This window comes from Papaver somniferum, chromosome 11 (genome assembly GCF_003573695.1).
Source record: "Papaver somniferum cultivar HN1 chromosome 11, ASM357369v1, whole genome shotgun sequence".
Taxonomy (NCBI): Eukaryota; Viridiplantae; Streptophyta; class Magnoliopsida; order Ranunculales; family Papaveraceae; genus Papaver; species Papaver somniferum.
In genome coordinates, this window is record NC_039368.1 from 32,921,602 (window position 1) to 32,946,955 (window position 25,354).

The 25,354-nt window shown below is 35.0% G+C and overlaps 2 protein-coding genes across 2 annotated transcripts; both read left to right on the plus strand.

The window, feature by feature from the left end:
* Positions 1-5,974: 5,974 nt before the first annotated feature.
* LOC113324281 (F-box/kelch-repeat protein At3g06240-like) lies at positions 5,975-6,823 on the plus strand. Its single transcript, XM_026572603.1, has one exon. The coding sequence runs from the start codon at positions 5,975-5,977 to the stop codon at positions 6,821-6,823; it is 849 nt and encodes a 282-aa protein (XP_026428388.1).
* A 386-nt stretch (positions 6,824-7,209) lies between these two features.
* On the plus strand, positions 7,210-9,060 carry LOC113320439 (beta-hexosaminidase 2-like). Its single transcript, XM_026568346.1, has 2 exons — positions 7,210-7,344; positions 8,598-9,060. The coding sequence occupies exons 1-2, from the start codon at positions 7,287-7,289 to the stop codon at positions 8,789-8,791; spliced, it is 252 nt and encodes an 83-aa protein (XP_026424131.1). The 5' UTR covers positions 7,210-7,286; the 3' UTR covers positions 8,792-9,060.
* Positions 9,061-25,354: the final 16,294 nt, after the last annotated feature.

Below are 25,354 nucleotides of genomic sequence, written 5' to 3' on the forward strand. Positions count from 1 at the left end.
GGTGTATGACTTTTAAGATTCAATGAAATGGTTCTATGAAATCTGAAATTATTAAAAAAAAAAAGTTTGAGTCGTCGATATTAGAGACGTATGGAACAACGACTCTCGTTTAATATGAAAGGGTCGTCCGTATATAGTAATGCTAAACTGACGACCCTTAGAGTGGTAGCTACAGAGAGTAAAAGGTTTCTAGTCGCTGGGTTCTAAATATATTGAGTTAATGACTCTAGATGACATAAAATATGGAGTCGTCATCTTTTTCAAACTTGGTTAACGATTTTTCATAAATGCAGATTGGAGTTGTCAATGTTTGCAAACTTTATTGACGATTTTTCATAACTGAAGATTGGAGTCGTTTATTTATGTGCCAATTCACTGACGACTCTAAAGGGTCGTTAGTTAATTATACTCTCGACTTAACGACCCTCACTCTGAGTAGTTCCATATCGACCATGAATCGACCACTTGGAGCACCATTCAGACAATTTAAAGAATATAGGAAATTTACCTGATTGTTTTGAGATTTGGGTTCTTCATTTTGAGCATTGGTTCCTTCATTTTGAGCAAAAGGATCTTCATTTGCAACAATTATCAAAGCTTCCTCTATTAACATCTCTTCATCAAACATCCAATCCATAGGATTAGTTGAGACAATCTCACCATCAACACAATCATGTATGTTGTTTGAATCTTCACCTACATCATTCCTCACTAGAATCACTCATTCAAATAACCTAAATTTTCCTCCAAAACTCACTTTGTTCCTCTCTCCAACACAAAAACACAATTTTCCAATTATCAAAATTTATTCCTTAAATCATATTTTAATCTAACTAATTTAATTACCAATTAATTAACTTAACTTAATTACTAATTACCACTAATGATTAGGGGTAGTTTAGTCATTTAAAAAGAATGGGGATAAGGGATAACCTCTAATTACTATTTCATGATCTTTTTTGTCCTGTAGCTAGGGGCACCCAATTATTTTCCAGGACCCCCAATTCAGCGGTGCAAAATAATTGCTCTGGCAGTAGTATTTCACGAATCCCGAGGAATCTTAATGCTCCTTTAGTATACCAATATTAAACTTGGACCAAACTTAGAGGTCATGTAGAATAAAAAAATTAAAGAAGATAAATATAAAATTGATATTAAAATCAGATGTGTTTTTCCATGCCTGGCTAAAATTGGGGCCTAGACCACTTAATTGGGGCATATAGGTTTTTCCTTCTCACACCCCAAATTACTCTAGGCATCCAAACCTTATAAAATACTAATTTACTCCCACATTAATTTCTAAAACTCACTCATATAAATTCTAATCTTTCTATTTTCAGTAAATCCAAAATCAAAAAAATCTAAACCAAAAAATCTTTCCATTTCTATCATAAACTTAATTTCCAAATTCTCAAAACCCTAATCGATTTTTTTTTCATCCTCTACTCCGACGATCTTCGATCCAACCAAGAAGAAGGTAAATCCATCAACCCATCTTTATCTTATTGATTTACATCTTTAAATCATCGTTTTTGACAAATCAAAACTCTGATTACACCCAAATCGGTTTTTATTGACCTATCGAATAAACGATTCTGATTTTTTTTCGACCATGAAGAGCATGCACAGTAATCGGTTTACATTAGGATTAACATTATCCGATTCTGGCTTAGAAATGAAATATGAAAATACATCGCCAGAATCGTTTATATATGTAATATGTATAATCCGATTAATATAGTCTTTTCATCTTTCTTTCAGAATCGGATTTTATACATGTACCACATAAACCGATTTTAGTGGTCTCTTCAGAATCGGGTTACATATATTTCTTTATGTACGATTTTTAACTTGATTTTTGTTTATTTTTTGTGTAGAATGGACTTCGGACACCTACCATTCTACAATCGCGATTTAACCGTGGAGGATATCTTGAGGCAACCACAAAGAGTGCCGGTGAGGAACCTATACAAGTTTGCATTCGGAGCTGAAACCCGGCTTGAAAAGCCTGGCATTGATTGATAAGCTTTCACTTGAAGAGCTTATTGAGGTCATCACCTTCGCCAGGATGAGGAGAAACATGATTTCATCTGGGAGGGAGGTCCATGCAGAAATGCAAGATATGTGGGAACTAATGGCTGAAGCACAAGCTGCTGCTCCTGATGGTGGTGATGTGGTGCTCCTGCTGATGGTGGTGATGCTGGTGCTGGTGCCCTGCTGATGGTGGTGCTGCTGGTGTGGGCTCCTGCTGATGGTGGTGATGCTGGTGCCGGTGCTCCTGTGTTTAGTCTTATGTTTAAGTTTTAGATATTAAAAGTTTAAGTTTACAAGACTTGTGGTTATTTTAAGTTCTTAACACTCTTTTAAGGTTTTTATTTTGGATGATATCTGTGTTGAACTTGAAGCTTTAATTATAATTATGTGTTGCTTATAATTCTAGCTTGACATGTCAAGAATCGGTTTACTCGATATGTCATTATAAACCGATTATGCAGGCCAATCTTTCTGGATGTTATAGAATCGGATCACATATGGAAATATATAAACCGATTAGTGTCGGTGAAAATTCAAAATTTAAAATGACTCTAATCGGTTTACTTTGGTCGCAAGAAATACCGATTCCTTGTGGCATATAAACACAATCGGATTTTATAGTCCTTCTAAAAGACCGATTATTTCAAATTATTACACGTTTTTCAAAAAAATAGTGTTTTGGGACTTTCTCTATAAATAGAACCTCACCCTTGGACCCCATTTGCCCCAAAATTGATCATTTTATTCCCCTCACTCCATATACTCCACACTACTCATTTCATACATATACATACAAGAAATGGCATCATTCGACTCCGCGGAATTTGGCAATCACGAAAGCATGGTATGCGAAAATCGGCTTAGACGTCAATCCTCCGAAAGAGAGGATTCAACAACCTTTGGGTTAAAGTACACAACAAATTTATCCAAGAATTTGGAAATCCTAACGCAAGAAGTGTTCAAGCCATCCATGAAAGACACCTAGTCATCGAAAATGCGATACTTGTTTTTTAGCTCCCAATCTGATTTTTAACGCTGCCCCTTCACCTTGTCCATTGCACAATTTGTAAGTAATTTTGTGGTTTTTTTACGTACCCCATGTTGTGTTATCTTCCAACGAAACACCACTAACAAATGTAAGCTTGTTTTTGTAGCACGAAGTCGTGAAAGCGCGCTACTTGGAAGTAAAGGGGGAGCATTCGCATTCGATGCAAGCTACCACTTCTTGGCAGATAGAATCCCGGAGGATAACCGGACTACTTGGATGCGTATCGTCTTCTTCGGAGGAAGATTGATGGCTTTAGAAGTTTTTGTAAAGGTTTTTGGGTAGACCTCTATGTAAACCCTCACGAGACTATAACTCGTCCACTAGGGTCGCCTAGGGTTTAAAGGCTTGATGCATGTTAAATGCATCCTACAATAATAATGCGATGAATGAAATTGGTAATGAAAGGAAACAATCGGTTTATATATGTCATAAGAAAAATCCGATTTTCATAATCGGATTATAAGACATGTCAAAGTAAACCGATTCTGGATGTCCTCTGGTAATTCAAACACCAATCCAGAATCGGTTTACAAGTGAATGAACATAAACCGATTCTGTGTAACTTTTACGAAAAAAAATCAAAATGTTGATGTTTTGATGAACTCTCTAACATTATTAATCTCACATCCAAAACAAAATTAATCCCTAATATGATTAATTAGTGTTAATTAATCAGGAGTAAAATAGGTAGTTTGGTAATTATTTTGATAAGGGGTGGTGTGAAGTGATTTTAGTGATCTTTTTGTCATCTAGTTATGGGCCCCAATTTAGCCATGTTTCCATCTACAAGACCTTGGATATGTACGAAAATATAGATACATTATTTGTATTACACTTTCACAAAATAAAAGTTCTGTTTTACTTTGGATTTCAACAGAAACTTTTCGTGAACGATCCTTGTTCATACAGACATCCGATAAATCTTAGAGTGTACGATTAAGAGTGAGCAGAGGTCACATCAACGTCGTCACATTCCTTTCTACGGAGTCCGAGATCAGGGAAGAAGACAAGAAAATAAGAAAAAAAAATACAAAACTTCTTATACAACTGTTATCTATTGGATTAGATAATATGTATATATAGATGTTCTTTATGTACTATTATTGATTTGATTACAAAACAATCAACCTAATAACCGAAGAAAGACTCTTTTGGGTAAAAGAAAAAAAAAATATAAAAGAAAAAAAATAGTAAAAAGAAAACTAGGGTTTATAAGTGAAAATTTACCGATTAGTGGTAGAGCAAAGTGCTGATGACATAGTGTGAAAAATAGAAAAATACAGAGAGAAGGAGAATTCTTATTAATGTGTAGAACAAGAAGGGAGAATACAGCCTCTATATATATAGGCTAGACACAAGGGCATCTAAGTAAAATAAACGTAAAATCCTAGATATTCCCTATATTACAACCCGTGCAATACACGTTTATAACACATCACATGTTATAAAATCTTATAATTATTTTAAATCTAACAGGATTCTCACGGGTTCTTAAGAGTGCTGCATCTTATCCAAAATTCATCGGATCCCAAAAATATCCGCACCCAATCCACTAATGAACGGTCCAGATATCAATTGGCAAAAATGCGATTGGGCCGGATGGAAACCATGGATTGTCCGCCCGAATACTCACCCCTACTGGGACCGACACACATACTGACTTGGGCCTCGATGTACTATGGATGGTCATCTTCTTCATCTAAACATTTATTGGAGGGAGTAGGGTGTGCATACAATCCGGAACGCGGATTTCATCCGCAACCTTCCGCAAAATTGCAGGTGAAAATCAATCCGCAAGAGTCTATGGACCGGTCACGGTGAATTTTCAAATCCGCAAGGTTTAGCGGTTTGGTTGCGGTTGATTTTGTAAATCCACGAATTTATCCGCACCGTAGGGTATTGAAGAAATTTTATAAAACAAAAAGTATCTAAGATACAAATAAGGAAATCCTATATAACACAAAGGTAAAAAAGTAAAAAAGGTAATTAGTTTCGAATGTATGGATAAAGCACATACGAACAACACAAGGTCACACCATTAAAAAAAAGTACACGGAACTTACATGCTAGCAAAATCTAACCTACCAGAACTTTCTTATACAGTTTGTAAGCAAAAACCATGAAGTAAGAGAAAGAGTATACCTAAACCGACCTGGCAACGATAACCGAACAGTGAAACAAACTTGGCAGACAATTTCGGTTTTTACCCTAGAATCTGGTTATCCTACAATCTGCAGTTCAATTCTTGCGTTCTATGCTCTTTATTTCTGTTTCGGTAAGTTTATCATTATGGTGCTTCCTTGATATTGCATAAATTGCTCGGACACAATGATTCCAAAACCTCAACCAATACCATGGTTGGATGAGGTAGAGGTCGTGTAAAAGGTGATGAAAACCAAACACACTTGATATAGCGTCGACTTGTCATCGATGTGCAAACGCTACAGCAGCAAGGACATGAATGGAGGTGCTCCATTAAAATTATTACTCTTTCGTATTAAGAGTCGTCTGTATTAAATTCTGATTTTATACTTGTATTTATTTTTATTTACTTTTTTTTTCTTTTAACTAAATTCACGGTTAATCCGCATCCGGCCCGTACAATCCGCTGATCCGTAGAGGTCAAATCCGCGGATGATTGGGCCAGTCACGGTTCAATTTTTCAAATCCGCAACTTTGACGGTTTGATTGCGAGTGACCCCTAATCCGCAACCGTCCGTCCATTGCACACCCGTAGAGGGAGAGACGGAGAGAGTAACCAAAAGAGAGCCGAAAGAAACACAGCACAGTTAAACCCTAAGTTCCTGACCGCTGTTCCCCCTCAATTTTAGTGGCTATGATCAAGAAGAAATCTAAAATCACAGTTCAATTGATGGCATCAATGATGAAGAAATGGATTTTTACATACAGCAGAAGAAGAAGAGCAAGAAAAGGAGGAAAGCGGGAAGAACAGGAGTAGTAGTAGAACGGAGACATCTTCCAGAGGAGATCATCATGGACATCCTCACAAGGTTACCAGTTAAATCCATCTTAAGATTCAGATCTGTTTGCAAGAACTGGTACCATCTGTTCAGAAACCCTGATTTTATTAAAATGCATTTATACCATTCTAATCGAATGAACTACTTTAGTCTCATCCTTACCAAATACGATGATGATGGTTTTGCTACATTTCCTTCAGTTGATTACAACCACTCATTGTCTTTATTTGATCAGCGTGTGAAGTTTTGTTGTCCATTGAAGTACCGCCAATGCTTAGTCGAAATCCTTGGCTCTTGTAACGGTTTGATCTGCCTTAAATCAAAACCTAAAGTGGTTTGCATTTGGAACCCATGTACGAATGAGTACGTGAAATTACCACGAGTTTCAGGTATTCCTAGTATTAGAAGCTATGGGTTTGGTTACGATTGCAAGACTTGTGATTACAAGGTAGTGAGAATTGTTACTGGTGATTGGGATTCTTTTTCGCGCGTCATAGTTCATACTTTAGGAAGAGACTCGTGGAGAATCCTCCAGGATATTCCTTATAGTATTTGTATCAGCAGAGAAAATGGGGTGCATTTAAATGGGGTTCTTCATTGGATGCTAAATCCTAGCAGCAGAGTCGATAAAGGAACTAGAGTTATTGTTTCTTTTGATATAGGTGACGAGAATTTCAAAGAAATGCAACTACCTTTCCTTTGTGTGAAAAACGTGGACGTGTGGATATATCTGATTTTGCTCTTTGTTGTTGGGTGGTAACCTTTACTTACTTAGGAATCCGCTTGATAGTGCCAGTGTGGATGTATGGATTTTGAAGGAATATGGAGTGATGGATTCTTGGACTACACTTTTTAGCATTAGCACATTGAACACATGTATTTGAGGCCAATACAGTCTTTTCAGAATGGTGAGATCTTACCATGTAAAGTCTGGGGTATTTTTTCAAACAAGCATAATGAGGATTTAATGTTGTATAACCCAATAAGCAGAAGAACGAAATTCATGGATACACATGCTTATCAAAAATTGGACAACGTGCACACTTATGTTGGTAGTCTAGTTTCTGTTAAATCAGTTTGTAATGTAGTCCAAGAAGAATCATTGGACGCAATAGTATGATGAATAGATAAAGGAAAGATGGTTGATGTAAGTGTGTTTTCTAGAAACATGATGTTCCTGCGTTCATCTGTTGGGCAAACAATCCACACACAATGTACAAAAGATGGTAGAGATTGGATTTCAAAATGGTGTTCGAGTTTTACCCAAAATCAACATGTCTGGTAAGTTCTAATGTTCTATCTCTTTAACTATCTCTTTTGTGAATTTCTTTGAAATGTAGGATAAGAAGATAAGACTAGTCTCCAAAGCTAGACAACTGTTTGTTTATTTTTTGGTGGGAGCATTTAAGTGTAGTAAGACTTATGAGGGTGTTATGTTGTTTTCATGTGCTCTGATACTCGTCAATGCATTGAATTTCAAAACACAAATCTATTTAGATGCCATTTAGCAGCTGAGAGTAGAATTCCATGGCTATCTATGGCTCAGCTCAGTCCTAGCATATTGGTCTGTTGTGTCAATAGCAAAATGATATTCCCATGGCTTGTTTCCAGTGGCATATGTTCCGTTTGGCTTCAATGTATCTTCAAATAAGATCAAATCGTAAATTGTTTAGAACTGCTCACTGATTCTAATAAGATATCAGTCGGAGACTTGGAGTGGTCCATCCGGATTGATTGAGTAATTCCTCAACTGGGCTTTACGGGTCAAAACTATTCTCTGAACTGCTAGGTCCATTGTAAACCCAGGTAGCAAAAATACGTAACCTGTAGTATAACATAATTGCTCGGATTAATTTTTTGAACATCAGAATTGCTTTTGTTACTTATTAGAATTTCTCCATCAAACTGACACCATCTCACTATAGAAATCATGGAAACCACATGCGTATCAATATTTGTGATGCAAGCTTTAAGTTTTATTTTCCTAGCCCGCTGAATTGCAAGGGTGAAAGCCTTGAATACTGATACTTGTGTAACTTGGGAACACCACATAATCACACGCCATGGACCAAATGAGTTACTAGAAACTGCAGCATCTCTGGATTTATCGCAGACATCCCCATCTACGTTTATTTGTACAATATGAAGAAGCAGGAGTGTTTCTGTATTATTTTCATAATTGATGAGTATAACTGTACCCAGATCAGTTGAAGGAGTAAAACAAAGATTCAACCACATTACTTTCACAGAAGATGTTGTCTGCATGGAGAATTCTTCATTGCAAACACCATGTTCTCTTCCATAAACTCCAAACTTGATAAGCTCCTAGCTGGATAGATCTGAATTTATTATTCCTTATGAGCGATCTAGCAATACATTGAGATACACTTGAGGCTTCATCCACTCTTGTTTCTAATTGATATAACTTACCTAGCCTTTGATACTAAACTGTATTACTGTGCCAATTGGCACATAACTGTATCATTATTTTTGTGTTCAAATTATTGCTAAACATAAAAAGAAAATATTTGCAGGACATACTGGATCATGGGTGGAAGCATATCCCGAGATTGTCACATGCGCAAATATATTTTGGCAACCAGCAGGAACTGCCTGGGAAGATCGTCTTGTGTCTGAACCAGGAACTGGACAGCTTAATCCTCGAAAGCCCAAAATTCATGAAGTCACTCACAGTGTCTTAAAAGACATGGCACCTCTCTTCCCTTAAGGTTTCTTCCTTACCTGGGCTTACAAAGTAATCTCTGGTTGTAAGAAAGCTGATCCAACATTCCAAAATTTTCTGTCAAATGGTGGAACCTTTTAATCAAATCCTCATATCGCCATCAACTCAACTCTCCCTTCCATCACATCCCTCAACTATACTAATGTTGTTTATTGGGAAGATGCCTTACTTGTCCATCCTTTGTTCCTCCCTAAAGACAGTGTAATTTTACAAACCTGGAACAATGGCCCAAACAACACGAAGCTAATTGTTTCTGCTGGTTATCGAGCTACTGTCTGATTTTTTTTACTTACTATGGTGTGTTATACCACCTGACGTAATAAGGGGCAAGCTCCTATTGGACATATGTAATTAGGGACAAGCTCCTGTTGGACAGGAGCTAAGGTTGTACTTTTCCTTGCTATTTAGTTCAGTGTTTTCCTTTCGTAAAAAACAAAAAAAACCTCTGGTCATGGTGTTGTTGGGAATGATAGTCGATATGATAAGCAAACACGGACGACTCATGGAGCCCATTTGATTTCTATGACATGTCATATGGGTTGACTGAGGATGAAGCAGAAAGTAGTTCTAGGTGGTGAAGTGCACAAGGCTGTTAACAGGGGTACCATTTTGCTCGGGATGTACCAATATACATATAGGACAAAAAAGCAATTGCCTTTGGATTGGTATACCCCAAGCAAAATGGTACCCCATTAGCAGCCTTGGTAGTGGCTCTTTGATCTGAACAGGCTGATGCAAGTGTTTTCGATTCTGGAAATTGGGGATTGTTGTTTGGGTGCGCAGAAGCGACAAATCTATTGAACAAATGACGTTATGGAATGTACCCGTTCGATCTCTTTGGTGCTTCTTGTTAAAAAACAAAAAAAGGAAACACAACTTTATTCCAAAATAGAAGTTATATAGATCCGGTTACACTAGATAGGAGCACAATTAGTGGAGTGTACCACCATTTCATATTACAATTACAAATTTGACTCCCAAACTTAACAAGCTGGTCAGCTGCTTTATTATTGACTCTATGAATGTAATGAACAGTCACATTCGACATACTATGTAACACACTAACACATTGATGCAGGCGGAAACGTTGAATAGAACTAATATCTAAAACCACATGTTTTTGAGATACCACTCTCGAGGAAAACACTACTTTTTCAATTCATCCAAAATTGTCTAATATTAAAACATAGAGTTTCTTATATAGATAACTTCATAATAAATAATAATTTCATTTCCTAATATATCAAGATATTATCACCTAAGTATAAAATATAATTCTTAAACAATAAAAGAGAAAATCACCTAATTAATATTACAATATACTTGATAAATTATAATATATTAAATAATTATAAAAATATGCAAGTATATTTCATTTTCCTAAATACTCCACCATTCTCCCCTTATCAAATAAATCGCCCTCGAATTTTGCCACTACGATGCCATCAAACCTTTGGATTTCAAGCTTTAATCCGGACTCCAACGAATCTCGCAGATCATGTGCAACTCCTTGAAATCCTTTCTCCTTGTCGTCAAAGAGTTTTTTTGTTTTCATCACCGGTCACTTCCTCCACTCGCTGTAGGCTAGGACCACGATGGGGCTCTTGCTGATGATGCATTTCAGCCAATTGGAGGGGAGCGCCTTAACCTTCTGTTCTAGATCATCTATTACCGCTAGCTCTTTCTCATCGTTGAGCGCGGCTCTTCGAACAACACCATAATCTCTTCCTCGACACATGATGCAGGAGCGTTGCCTGTCTCTGAACCAACTGATGCAGGGCGGAAGCGTTGAATAGAACTAATATCTAAAACCACATGTTTCCGAGATACCACTCTCGAGGAAAACACTACTTTTTCAATTCATCCAAAACTGTCTAATATTAAAACATAGAGCTCCTTATATAGACAACTCCATAATAAATAATAATTTCATTTCCTAATATATCAAGATATTATTATCTAAGCATAAAATATAATTCCTAAACAATAAAAGAGAAAGTCACGTAATTAATATTACAATATACTTGATAAATTATACTCCCTCCGTTCCTTTTAATAGGCTGGTTTCTATAGATAAATGTTTCAAAAAAATAGGCTGGTTTCCTAACTGGGAAAGTCAAATGCTACTTTAATTTTCTGGGACCACTTTTCTCTTAACTTCTTTTGATGACAAGTGTCGTGTGGACCATTTCACTTTACTTCTTTTGCTGACAATTGTCATGGGGACTATTTCACTTCATTTCTTTTATTGACAAGTGTCATGAGGACCACTTTCAATGATTAGTTCTCTTAATTCCCTTAAATTTCTCTAAAAACAAACCAGCCTATTAAAAAGGAACGGAGGGAGTAATATATTAAATAATTATAAAAATATGCAAGTATATTTTATTTCTCTAAATACTCCACCACACATTCAAAGACTTGTCAATTCAAGACACACTATTTACATATCCACACAAACCATCGACTAACTCTTTATTATCTGAGTGGATAATAACATTATAGAGTTGATAGGGACATAAATAGCAAAGAGCTTTATACAAGGCAAACATTTCAGCATGTATTACATTCCTTGCCCAGATAGGTATTGTTGTAGCTGTTACAAAAGAATTTTTCGAATTAATAAGGATAAAAACAACACCTGCGATATGATTATAGTAAAAACTCCATATATTAATAGCATTGGGACTTCACAAAATTATTAATATATGGAGTTTATTAATATAGGGAGGTACACCAAAAAAATTGCTCGACAAGAAGCATTAAATATGCTCGACAAGTTGGAAATATTTTGGCTTCAACAAGAATGCGCTCATAGTAACGAGGTCTTACGCATACGCAAATCAAAATATGCGATAACAATCCAAAAAATTACATCCTTTTCTCAAACAACTATAGATGCATATTTTTCTTTATCTTAAATTTTGATGTAACAAGATCTATAATTTTCCGATTATGTCGATTATATTAATATATGGAGGTAAATTCCTTTTGGTGGGACTAGAAAAATCTATTAATATTAAAATATGGAGTTTATTACTATTTATAACTAGCTCAAGTTGGGACCATGATTTTTTATTAATATAGAGTTTATTAATATATGGAGTTTCTATTGTATTAGGTAAAACTGAAGCATCCACATGTAATTTGAAACTGTTAGCATCATTAGTTGCAGTATCCAACATATAACAATGGTTTGTAGGTTGTTTACTTGGCAAAGCAGTATGCTGAGAAGTAAAAGAAGATGCATAACCAATTTTACAAGGACACGGACACGGTGTTGGTGTATCGTGTCCAATACGTTACCTTGACACGACAACTTAAAAAACTAGAAAACTAGGAGACGGATAACGAGCATAGCAAAATACTTACATATATGTATATGACTAATACAAAAGGCATTAGAAATACAAATGCCATTGATATTTCTACGTATCTCCATCATCTCATAGATATAGCTATAGTTGTGGGAGAATATCTCCATTTTTGCTAAAAAAATCTAATGAGGATCAGTGGAGAGTTTCGAGAGTGTTTCTATTTTTATTACTAAAGACAAAACTCCTTACTGAAGCTAAGAAAATATGTTTTTACTATAGATAAAGGTTCTTATATAAGTTAGAATGAAGAAAATACTTTCTTTCCTAATAAAAATATGTCAAAAAAATCTATAATTGAGGTATTTTTTAATTTTATTAAATATTGTATTCTTGTCTTGGTAATTGAGCTGTATTCTGTGTGTTGGACACGAGTGCCCGTTTGTCGAGTATCGACACGGCGTAATTTTTTTTTTTGGAGTGTCCTTGTAACTCAGCCAATTATATATAACCCAGAGAAGTCTTTATGAATAATGATCTGAGGAGATTGGTAAATTTGGTTAAAGACAAGATTACATCGAGCCTTTCATATATGCCGAAGAATAATCACTACCATGTTAAGTTTGTGATGATCTTTAAAGCTAAAACTGATAGCTGAATTTTCTCACCCTTGTAACCAATTGGTAATAGACGGCTGAGATGTAATTATATAAGAAGAATGAGGTAACATGTGAGACCAAATAGAAGCAGAAAATTGGCGATGCAAAAACAAGTGTATGATAGTTTCCTCTTGAGCATTACAAAAATAACAAGAAGTATTGTGGATATGCATATGCCGAGCAAGACGATGAAGAACTTGGATGGGCTAATTTTTACATGAAATCTGGCACTTGTAAGGAACTTGAAAATACCAAAGAACTTCACCGTATATAGGAACAAGAGGTGAAAATAGGTTATTGTAATATAATCTCTTTAGTTTGGTGTATATAAGATGAGTGACTCTAAGTGTGTGTTACACATGTGTCTGTAAGTGTATGTTACATACATGTCGGTGTCTGCGAGAGTAGTTCAAGTGTTATCACCTGTTATAACAAAATATTTATATTTCTGTTATGTCTATATTTCTCATTTTGTATAAGTACTCGCTGCTACTGTTTTTTCTTTAATCAAAAGTCATTTTATTATTCTTCTGGAAATCTGGAAATCAATCATGGTATCAGATATTCAAATGAGATTCTTCTATCAATTTTGATCCTAAAACCGCTTAACATTTCCCGTTGCAACTACTACTTCTCAAAACTACTACTGCAAATCACTATTACTACGACTCTTTTTTATATCTCGATGTTATTGATCTCGTCGTCTCTTTCTCACTTTTTGAAATCCTCAATTCCATCTTTATTATCAATTTTTTTTTTCATTTTATTGTAAAATCTTGATTCCTTTTTTGATTCACAAGAATGGCAACTTCATCTGTGTTACCGTTTTAGAATATCAACAACTTTGTCTCACCCAAGCTTAAAGATGATGGCTCAAATTACTTGATTTGGAGAAATCAATTTAAGTCCACTCTGATAACGACAGATCTTGAGGAATTTATTGATGGATCTAGTATTTTTCCTATGGAGTTTGTTGATATTGATGGTGAGCAAGTACCAAATTCGTGTTTATTTATTGGCGCAAGATGAATAGATTTGTAATGTCATGTCTAAACGCAACATTTGATGGCAGTATGTGTACATGTGTTATTGGCTTACAACTGCAAAGGAGATGTGAAACTTGGAGAAGAACTTTATTCAAAAATTTTATGCACATAAATATTTTCTCAGAAGCTAACTTCATTCTATTAAAAGACGTAAAAAATCTATATCTTTGTATTTTGATGAGTTAAAAGCTATCACTGATTCATTACAAGCTACTGAAGATAGGGTAAATGTGTCATATAATTTGTTATCACTGCACATAGTATAAAAACTGAATTCTCTCTTAATGATGTTGTCTCTAAATTTTTGCACCATGAGGCATTAGTTAGAAACTCATAGTTCAACTTTCGACACAAAGAACTCATTAAATGCTTCTACTTTTAGATCAAATTCAAACAACAAAAACAAGGCTCAGTCTACTAATTTTAGTCATAATTTTAATACAACAAATATTTCTAATAATTCTGAATTATCAAGTGGTAGTGGTGCGTCTAATTCTCTTCAACAAGCATTTGTTGTTGGTCAAGAAAATTAAGCTTCAACTATTTTAACTTTTGAATTTAGTGTTGCGTCTATTTAGTTGCCTGACTCTGGTGCAACGAGTCATATGACTAAAGATAAGCATTTGTTAGTTGAGTATAAGATCTATGATGGTTCTGAAAAAATTAATAATTGGAGATGAAATTATGCTTCCTATAAAAATATCTGGAAATGTTATTCTTGACACAAATAACAGTGAATTTCATTTGGATGATGTGTTGTACATTTCTACTATGAAACAAAATATTTTGTCTATTACCAAGTTCACTAAGGATAATAAAGTATATGTTTAATTTCTTGAGTGGGGATGTGATATTAAGTGTGTCAAAACTAGGAGAGTACTTGCTGAAAGAAAAATACCAAATGAATTGTATCCAACACAAGGTCTTAATTCATTTGCATTTGCTGCTTCTACTACTATGTATGATAATGTTCTTTGGCATGAGAGATTTAGTCATAATTCCGGTATGATTCTAGGAAAGATTGATTCTAGTTCTTTTATTCAGTTAAGTTCACAACTACTTCTTGTCTATGTGAATCTTGTCATATGGGAAAAATCACAAGCTACCATTCGGTTTATCTAAAAAAAAATACTACTTCACCACTTTATTTGATTTTGACATTACATTTAGGTACCAACACCAGTTAAAAGTTATCTTGGTTTCAAAAATTGTATTGTGTTTATTGATTATTCCTCTAGGTATCGTTGGATGTATGAAGTATTTCATGTTTCCAATATTTTAAGAATGCTTCTGAAAATATACTCAATACTTCAATCAAGGTTTTCAGCGTGATAATGTACTTGAACTTGTGAAAGGACATCAAGTCATTCTTAGATGATAATGGTATTGTTTACAGAGTTTCATGTCCATATTTGCATCAACAAGGCTTGGATGAACGTAATCATCAATGTATTACAGAGATAGGATAATATTATCTTTTCAAGGCAATATGCCTAAGTCTTTGCGGTATGATTCTTTCTTAACTGCCACTTATATCATATATAAACTACCCACTAAAGTTTTGTATTACAAGAAAGACGAGGATACCCAAATATACCACAATCTTTTAGTCTCAACCTATAAGTCCTCTACCGAATGTGATCGTCTATGGACAGAGTCGAGACAATACGACAATTTGGTTCACACTTTGTGTGATTGTCTATGGATACGAGATTGGGACAATACAACAACAAGATAACTTGTGTGATTGACTATGGATACAAGATCGAGACAATACTACAACAAAGTATGTTACTTGATAATAGGTTCGGTAATAACCAAACTCTATAGGATCACTTATAAGTAACGCGGAGTTAACGTATATGTGTATTTTACTTTATTATAATAAAAAATTGTAATGCGGAAATCAAAGTAAAAGACACAGCAAGATTTTGTTAACGAGGAAACTGCAAATGCAGAAAAAACGTAGGAGCTAGTCCAGTTCTGAATACTCTCAGAATTAAGCCGTTATACAAAATCTAATACCAACTTCGTATGGTTGAGACCAAGCAGACTAACCCTGGCTACTTAGTTCCCTCAGTATCCCTGCGCCTTCGACTTTTACAGTCACGCACGTGAATAGCAAGTCCTTTGGATCGTATTCCAAACAACAAAGGAAGAATCTGTTTGGTAACCAATCTAATCAATCTTCCTACAAGATTTAGATTAGTCGTTGAAAAAGTCTCATATGTTTAATCTAATAAACTCCTTTGTCTGGTTAGATCAATCTATCCAATAACTACCGAAGTAGTCAAGTTTAGATTCGCACTCAATCGATATAGATCTCAACGAGAAATATAAAGAATGTCGATCTCTCGTAACTAATCAATAGAATAAATCTGATTCTAGTTGGATCCCAGACGATCAAGGTTTGTACACACAATTCACAATATACAAAAACCAATAAGAATTCTTCTTTAATCTTCTATAACCTGCACAACACCACTTGAATCTCTTGTGATCAATCACGCACAGAACAGAGTCTGTTAACAATGGATAATCACAAGATGTCTTTAGATCTAACAACAGTTCTAGAGATCTCGTCGATACTTCGATCTAGTTTGAGTGAAACTTATATCAGAAGAGAAGATTCTCAATCATAAACAAACTAGGTGCAATCAAAGTTTCAATAACCATTAGTCAATCTAATCAATCGAAAACTAATAACACTACAATTATTTAGTTTTCCACCAACGGTACTTGTACAGCTTCTTGATCCCACATAATTCTTTAAATGAGCGGTCGTAAGAGATTTCACCTAATTAGGATACTTTTTCTTCGAATAGATGGCTCTACCAGAAATAAGAATAAATGAAGTTTGCCTGACTCTTAAGATAGTTAGCTAGAAATGCAAACTTAGGTATTTATAGACCAAGGATGTTTGGACATCAAGGAATTTCTAAAACCGAAAATATTCTCAAGATATGCAATGAATTGCAAAATTCGGTTTTCCTAATTCCAATAAATGCTTGTCAAATATTTCCGAAATCTCTCAATAGAAAATCTCAAATTAGTAATTGCACATTACTAATTTTTACTCTTTAGAGATATGCATTAATTGCTGGTAATTAAAGCATATAAAACCAAAAACCTTAATTAAAAGATTCTTAATTTATTTCGGCACATGATCACCTTGAGTACTAAGGAATATCTTTGAACAATAAATGATAAGATTTACTGCTCGTGTTCAAAGTATGTTGACATCTTTTCACTGCAAATCCTCATTTCATATTTACATGGATTTGCATTCTTGGAACTGGTTATACCACAATTCCAAACAAGTTTAGAATTGGTCCGTCTGTTTTCCAAGACTACTATGTGATTGATCGAATACCAAAACACATGGATTTAATCGATTCTACCAATCACTAGGATCAGTTATACCTAAATATGGACACACTTGTGATCGATCACACCAGTCACTAGGATCGGTTACACCAGTTACAAGGATCGGTTCCATCTACACATGTTATTACTTGTGATCGGACACACCAGTTACCAGGACCGGTTACACCAATTACAAGGATCGGTCACACCAATTACAAGGATCGATCATACCATCACATGGTGATTACTTATGATCGGTTACACCCATTAAAAAAATCGGTCATGCCAAATCATAAGTCAGGCATTGTGATTAGTTATACTAAGATACATAACCTAAGTTAAAATCGGTTCTACCATCTCACACATATTGGTCATCCAAAGATTTGCAATGAATAGCCGGACCAATAAGCCTAATGATTTCCCTTTCGATTCACGAAACAAGTTCATGAACGTACTTCTTTTAAAAAAATGTAAAACATTGTTTCCTATGATAAAATCTTCAGCATAACCCATTCACATAACCATAACAATATAAAAATGTAAAACATCGTTTCCTATGATGAAATCTTCACCATAACCCATTCACATAATCATAAAAATATATACAAGATTATGTCGATGTCATCTGCGAAGTTCAAAGATAAGCGTTATACTTCGTAGTCTAATTCCCTAATACTATGATCATACTATTATGATCATGTCACATCACTAGAGTATTATACAATATGTACAGTATATACAGCTTCGCAGTTATGTTTTCAATATAGCATGACTTGAAAGATACGTTAGAAATGAAATAGTACAAGTCAATATTACTAACCTCAAGTGGAAGGATGATTTTGTCATTGTAGTTCGTTACTTCTTCACATTCTTCAGGTCTTCGGAGTAATACTTGTATGTCTCAACATTCCTAGACTTTCTTGTCTAACCTAAACGAAGTTGACTCTAGTATTTAATCAAGCGACTGTAGATGAGTTTTGATACTAAAATATGACAACCAACTTTACATACCAACGATTGGTGAGTTCAACCGAGCTATGCTCTAACACAAATCACCTTGTGAAGTTTTATTCAACTCATTACCAGATTACTCTTTTTTTAAAGTTTTGGTTGTTGTTGTTTTCCCTATTTAGAACGTTATAAAGGGTAACTTGACTACCAACAAGACTTAATATTTTTGTACATGTAAACTTTTATAAACATAATTTTCATTTAAGAAAAGTTCAAGTACTTCTATTACTCCATAAAATGATTCCCTACAAGAAACTTTTGATAATTCGCAAGATACTTCTGTTTTTCATGATACTTTTCAAGTTCAGACTGATGATTTGGTTGATACTTCTGCACCTGCTATTACTCTCGAAGAAGCTACAAATCATTTTCATATTATTGATGCTCATTGATCTATGACTATAAGATCAAGATCTGGTTTTCCAAAATCCAAGTCATTGGATCATGATTTTGTCTCTTATTGCATTGTCAGGTATCCTCTAAATTCGGCTTTTAATGCTTATAAAGGTTCTTTTTAGGAACCTAAAACTTACAAGACTACATGTAAGGATCCCACATATAAGGATCCTACCTAAAACTTACAAGATAATGGTACGTGGTCTTTAGTAAAACCAGATCCTACCTAAAATGTATTAGGTTGTAAATGGGTCTATAAAATCAAGTTGATTGTTAATAGATATAAATCAAGAGTAGATATAAAGGAAGTTGATTGTTGATAGATATAAAATGTTCAGTAGATAGATATAAATCACAGATAGTGGATAAAGGTTATGATCAAAAAATGAAATTGATTATTTTGAGACTTTTTGTCTATAGCTAAAACTACAATACAAATTGTTTCGACAATTTCCGTTTCTAGAAACTGGAGTGTGAAAAAAACTGGATGTGAGCAATGATTTTTGCATGGTTTGCTTGCAGAAGATGTGTATTTACTATGGCTGTCAATGGATCCGGGTCCTTCCGGGTATCACTGGACCTGGACCCGGACCCTACTTATAAGAGTCGGGCCCGTTTCCTAAATTTATGAACCCAGTAAAAAATTCCGGGTACCCGTTGGTTCTGGGTACCCATTGGGCATCAAGAAAACTATAAAAAAAAATCAAAAACTTAATATCTTTCTCTTTTTTGCTTGAATCTAAAAAAAAATTACAAAAATTTATTGTTGTTCTTATTAATGTATTAAATAAAGATTAAATATAAGAGAAAAAACGAAAAATGAAAGAAAAATTAATCCAAAACTAACAAAATACTTGTAATTTTGCTAAAAAGATGAATAAAAGTTAGAATAACCGGATACCCATTATCTACGGGTATCCAACGGGTATTACCCGTTTGGATCAAATCGGGTAATTACCCGTCGGTTCCTAAGTTGTTAATGAGTCCAACTTTAGGACCCGGACCCGTTTGTATAGGGTCCGGTTCCGGGTCCGGGTAATGGGTACGCATTGACATCCCTAGACTATTTACATCAAGCAGGAGGGTTTATAGATCCTTCTAAAGCAGATTATGTATGTGAAGTGAATAGAAGCTTATATGAACTCAAACAAGCTCTCAGAGCCTGATTAGAAAGATTTTGTAGTGTATTCTTTGAGTTGTGATCATTCAATTCTTGTGTATCAACATGGTGACTCAATAGCAGCTCTTTTACTATATGTTGATGTCATACTAGTTTCTTCATCAGATCAGTTAGCTACTGCAATACTTGAATTTCTTCAAAAAGTATATCCAATGAAGGATATTGGTATACTACATTACTTCTTAGGCATTGAAGCAATTTTTCTAGAAGACTCAAAGAATTTGTCTCTATCTCAAAATAAATATACTATAGATATGCTTCGAGAAGTTTGATATGCTTCATTGTAAGCCAGAAAAAACTCAAGTGTTTCAAGGACCAAGATTGTCGGTCTTTATTGGAGTTTCTTTGAAAGATGCAACTACATATAGGAGTATGGTGGGAGGATTATAGTATTTGACCATGACAAGGCCTGACATTTTCTAAGAAGCTAGCTATGCATCCCAATTTATGAGTGCACCTACTTCTGAACATCTTTTACCTGTTAAGGGGATATTGAGATACTTAAAAGGAACCATTGGTTCAGGTATTACTCTCACTGCAGATGATTTATCTTCTATCACTGCTTATCATAACTGATTGGGCAGGTTGTCCTGACACCATAAGGTCTATATTAGACTTTGGTACTTTTTTGGAGTCTTCTATTATTTCTTGGTTATCAAAGAAGCAACCTACATTCTCCAAGTACTAAGCTGAAGCAGAATACAACTCCATGATTGTTGGTGTTACAGAATTTGTATATATTTTATTCTTGTTGAGTGAGCTTGGAGTTTTTATTCAAGAATCGTATATGTTGTTATGTAACATACTTCATGAGATATCTTAGCATGCAACCCTATGTTCCGTACATAACTAAGCATGTGGAGATTGACTGCCACTTTATAAGGGAGTTGGTGGGTTCTGTATTTCTCAAGATCAACTATATTTCTTATGCAGAGCAGGTGGCTTACATATTCGCGAAAGTTCTTTCTCATACTAATTTTCTATATTTGGCTGTCAAGCTGATGCGCGTCGTAAGTGCAACAAATTACTCAAGATATTTCTCATTATATAATTAGTAATATATTTGTTAGAGCATAGCTCGGTTGAACCCACCAAGCGTTGGTATGTCAAGTTTGGTTGTCATATTTTAGTGAATCAAAACTCATTTAAAGAGTCGCTTGATTATGTACTAGAGACAACTTCGTATAGGTTAGACTAGAAAATCTAGGATTATGAGACATTCAAGTATTACTCGAAGACTTGAAGAATGTAAAGAAGTAACAAGCTACAACGACGACATCATCCTTACTCTTGAGGTTAGTAATATTTTGACTTGAACTGTTTCATTCCTAACGTATCTTTTAAGTCGTGCTATATTGAAAACATAACTGCGAAGCTGTGAATGATTATACTCTAGTAGTAGGACATGATCACATGATCATAGTATTAAGGAATAGGATACGAAGTATAACGCTTATCTTTTGAAATTCGTATATAAGACACCAACATAATCGTATGAATGCTATTGTGATTATGTGTATGGGTAAAGGTGGAGATTTCTTCCTAGGAAACAATGTTTACATTTGTTTAAAGAAAGTACATTCATGAACTTGTTTATGAATAGAAAGGGAAATCGCTTGGCTTATTGGTATTGTTATTTATTGCATACATTTGGATTACCAATATGTGTGAGTTAGTGAACCGATCATAACTTGTTATGTATCTTGGTAAAACTAGTCACAGTGCCTGACTTATGTATTAGTATGAATTTTATTAGTGTAACCGATCCTAAATAATCACCTAAGATGGTATGATCGATATTTGTAATTGGTGTGACCGATCCTAGTAATTGGTGTGACCGATTACAAAAGTATTGTGTAATCGATCCTTGTAATTGCCGTAACCAGTCCTAGTAATTGATGTAACCGATCCTAGTGACTTGTGTAACCGATCAGAAGTAATACCATGAGAATATGGTAACCGGTCCTGGTAATTGATGTAACCGATCCTGGTAACTGATGTAACCGGTCCCAGTAACCATATGGAGGTAGAACCGGTCCTTGTGATTGGTAAAACTGTAAACCCATGATTAGTGAATTGATATTTGATCAATCACATAGTTGTCTTGGAATACAGATGAACCAGTTCTAAACTTGTTTGGAAGTATGGTATAATTGGTTCCAAGATCGTAAATATGAAAGAGGATTGACATAAGAAAAGATGTCGACATACTTTGAACATACTCAGTAATTCTTATCTTTTACTGTTCAAAGATATTTCTTAATAACTCAAGAAGATCCAAGGACCAAAAATAAATTAAGAATCTTTTCATTAAAGTTATTAGTTTTATGCGTATCTCTGGAGAATAAAAATTGGTAATGTGCATTTACTAATTGGATATTTTCTAGTGAGATTTTGGTTATATTGGACAAAGCATTTCCAGGAATTATGAAAACCGATTTGGCAATATATTGCATATTTTGAGAATATTCAGTTTTGGAAACTCCTCGGTGTCCAAACTTCCTTGGTCTATAAATACCCAAGTTTGCATTTCGAGCAAATTATCCTAAGAGCTAGTAAACTACTCTTTTGTGTTGTTACTAGTGGAGTCGTCTATTCGGAGAGGAAAGTACCCTAATTAGGCGAAATTTATTATGACCGCTCGTTTGAAGTCTTTTGTGGGATCAAGAAGCTCTACGAGTACTGTTGGTGGGAAACTAGATAATTTCAGTTTATTTTAGTTTTCGATTGATTTGATTGACTAACGGTTCTTGAACTTTGATTGCACCTAGTCTGTTTATTCTTGAGAATTTTCTCTTCTGATATAAGATTCACTCAAACTAGATCGAAGTATCGATGAGATCTTTAGAACTGTTTGTAGATCTAAAGACGTCTTGTGATAATCCATTGTTAACAGACTCCGTTTTGTGCGTGATTGATCACAAGAGATTCAAGTTGTGTTGTGCAGGTGTTTATTGAAGATTAAAGAAGATTTGAAGACAAAGAAGATTTCTGATTTGGTTTCTATATCTTTGGTGTGCACAAAACTTGATCGGTTAGGATCCAACTAATACCGGATTTATTCGATTGATTAGTTGCGTGATATAGGTAGCAATAATAGATCTCTTGAGTTCTATTTGATTGTTATAAATCCGGATTTTATCACGTCGGTAATTGAAGATTGGATTGATCTAACCAGGCAAAGGAGTTTATTGGTTAAACGGAAGAGCCTTTGCATATGACTTGAGATATCTTCATTGGAAAGAATCAAGTGAGTTATTACCAAACATATTTGTCGTTCCTTTACTGTTTGGAATACGATCCAAAGGAATTGTTCCAGTACGTGCATTTATTGAATGTCAGAAGCGCAGGGATACTGAAGAAACTAGGTGAACTATAGGTTTAATTGCTTGTTCTCAACTATACGAAGTTAGTGTTGATTTTGTGTGGCGGCTTAATTCTGAGAGTATTCAATTATGGACTAGGTCCCGGGGTTTTTCTGCATCTACGGTTTCCTCGTTAAGAAAATCTTGATGTGTCTTTTACTTTTTTATTTCTGCAATTATAATTTTTTTATTATAATTACAATTAAAATACACAAATGTTAATTCCGAATATACTTGATAGTGATCCTATAGAGTTTGGTTAAGTCCGAACCTATTATCAAGTATCATACTTCGTTGTTGTATTGTCTCGATCTTGTATCCTTAGTCAATTACACAAGTTATCTTGTTATCATATTGTCTCGATCTCGTATCCATAGACGATCACACGAAGTGTGAACCGATTCATTGTATTGTCTCGACTTTGTCCATAGACAATCACTTTCGGTAGAGACTTATAGGTGGATAAATAAAAGATTGTGGTGTATTTGGGTACCCTCGTCTTTTCAATTGGTATTAGAGTAGACAAACACGAAAATATCTAACAATTTTTGTTTGGTGCGATCCAACCTATAAGAATTGAATCTAATGGGTGATTCAGTTAACGTTATGCAAGAGTATGAATACTCAAATGTTGAAGATGTTACTACTTCATTAACTCATGATCCAGGAGTTACGAAAACATCTGAGTCTAACTCTGATGGAAAAGAAGATACTGATAAAGAGTTGGTAAAACTCTTAAAGCCAATTAGATCTCTGTCTACACGGATGTTAATATTAAAGACAGAATATAGTCTTCTTAAGAATGAGATCAGATAAAAAGACATTCAACTAAATATTCTATCCAAAGAGAATATGGATCTCACTGTCTGATAGGTGTCTAAAACACCTAGGGCTATTTTGTGTTTCATCCCCTGCCAAGATCGCTAATTAGCATTTCCTCCCCAAATAGATTGAAATTAGTGTTTTCTCCCCTCGTTAGTTTTTCCATCCATTGCTCGGTTAGGTGAGTCAGCACTTGTGCACGCGTGGCATAGATTCTACATGTTTTTCATGAGCTTCCGAAAATAATGTTCTCCTCCTCTCCAGCACCAGTACGCTGGTCTTTTCCGCCATTAATCAACACCAGAACTCCAATTAATCCCAGAACTCAAATCCACCATCGTTACTGATACTGCAGCCAACTAATTCACCCGGTAAAACAATCAAACCATCTCTGACTCGATCAATTTCTTATTGGTATTTTTGTTGTAGAATTTCTCTTCAAGAACTTTCATCTAAAATTCAATTTCGTACCACATCAAAACCCCTAAACAGATCCATATGAGAACCCCCCAAATCTAATGTTGTCAAACCATCAAATAGGAATTTAAGCTGTAATATTGGGGCGGAAATTAGATTAATATTTGTTGTGGTCAGACCCTCTACGGCAGCAGCAGTTGTTCCATACACCAACAACACTAATTTCATCCATATTTCTTCTCCACCCAGCTGCAATCACCAGCATAGAGGCAACCATGTTCTTTCCCCAATTACAGAATCATCACGACCCATCTCCTCCAATCATACTCAAATTACATTTGTTACTGTCAAACCCTAAATCCATCAAACAACTACCATCCACAAATTAAATGCATATACAACCATAAACTCTTTCAATTCCATTAAATCTGAACCAAATCATCTTTAATTCATCACCTGAATCATTCAATCTCATCACTAAGTCGCTTCACAAAGAAACATCAGATCCCCAAATTTCTAACCATCAAACCCATTTCCTCTTTTCCATTTTTATTGACAGCAACAATTCTTAGCTATAACTGTACCACCGAACTCAACCAAATCGATGCCATCATCACCAAATATGATTTTTGACAAAACCCTTCTTTAATTTCTTCAATTTATCACCTTAATCGAACCCCACTAATCTTCTTACAAACCACGAGCACTTCTGATCTTCAAATCTGGTGAATACCCATTTGAGTCCATGGTTTCCGGTAGCAGTAGCTAGGGTAGAGGTCTTGGTGTTGTTGAGAAGAGAAGGGCAAGTGAATACGACCTAGTTTGTAGGGTTAAGAATTAGGATCGGATGTTGGCACTCGACTCAGCCGGTGTGTGAGATCTCTTTTGTTTTTACTGGAGGGTATTTTCGGAAGCTCATGAAAAATGTGTACAATTTATGGCACGCATGCACAGATGCTGACTCACCTAACC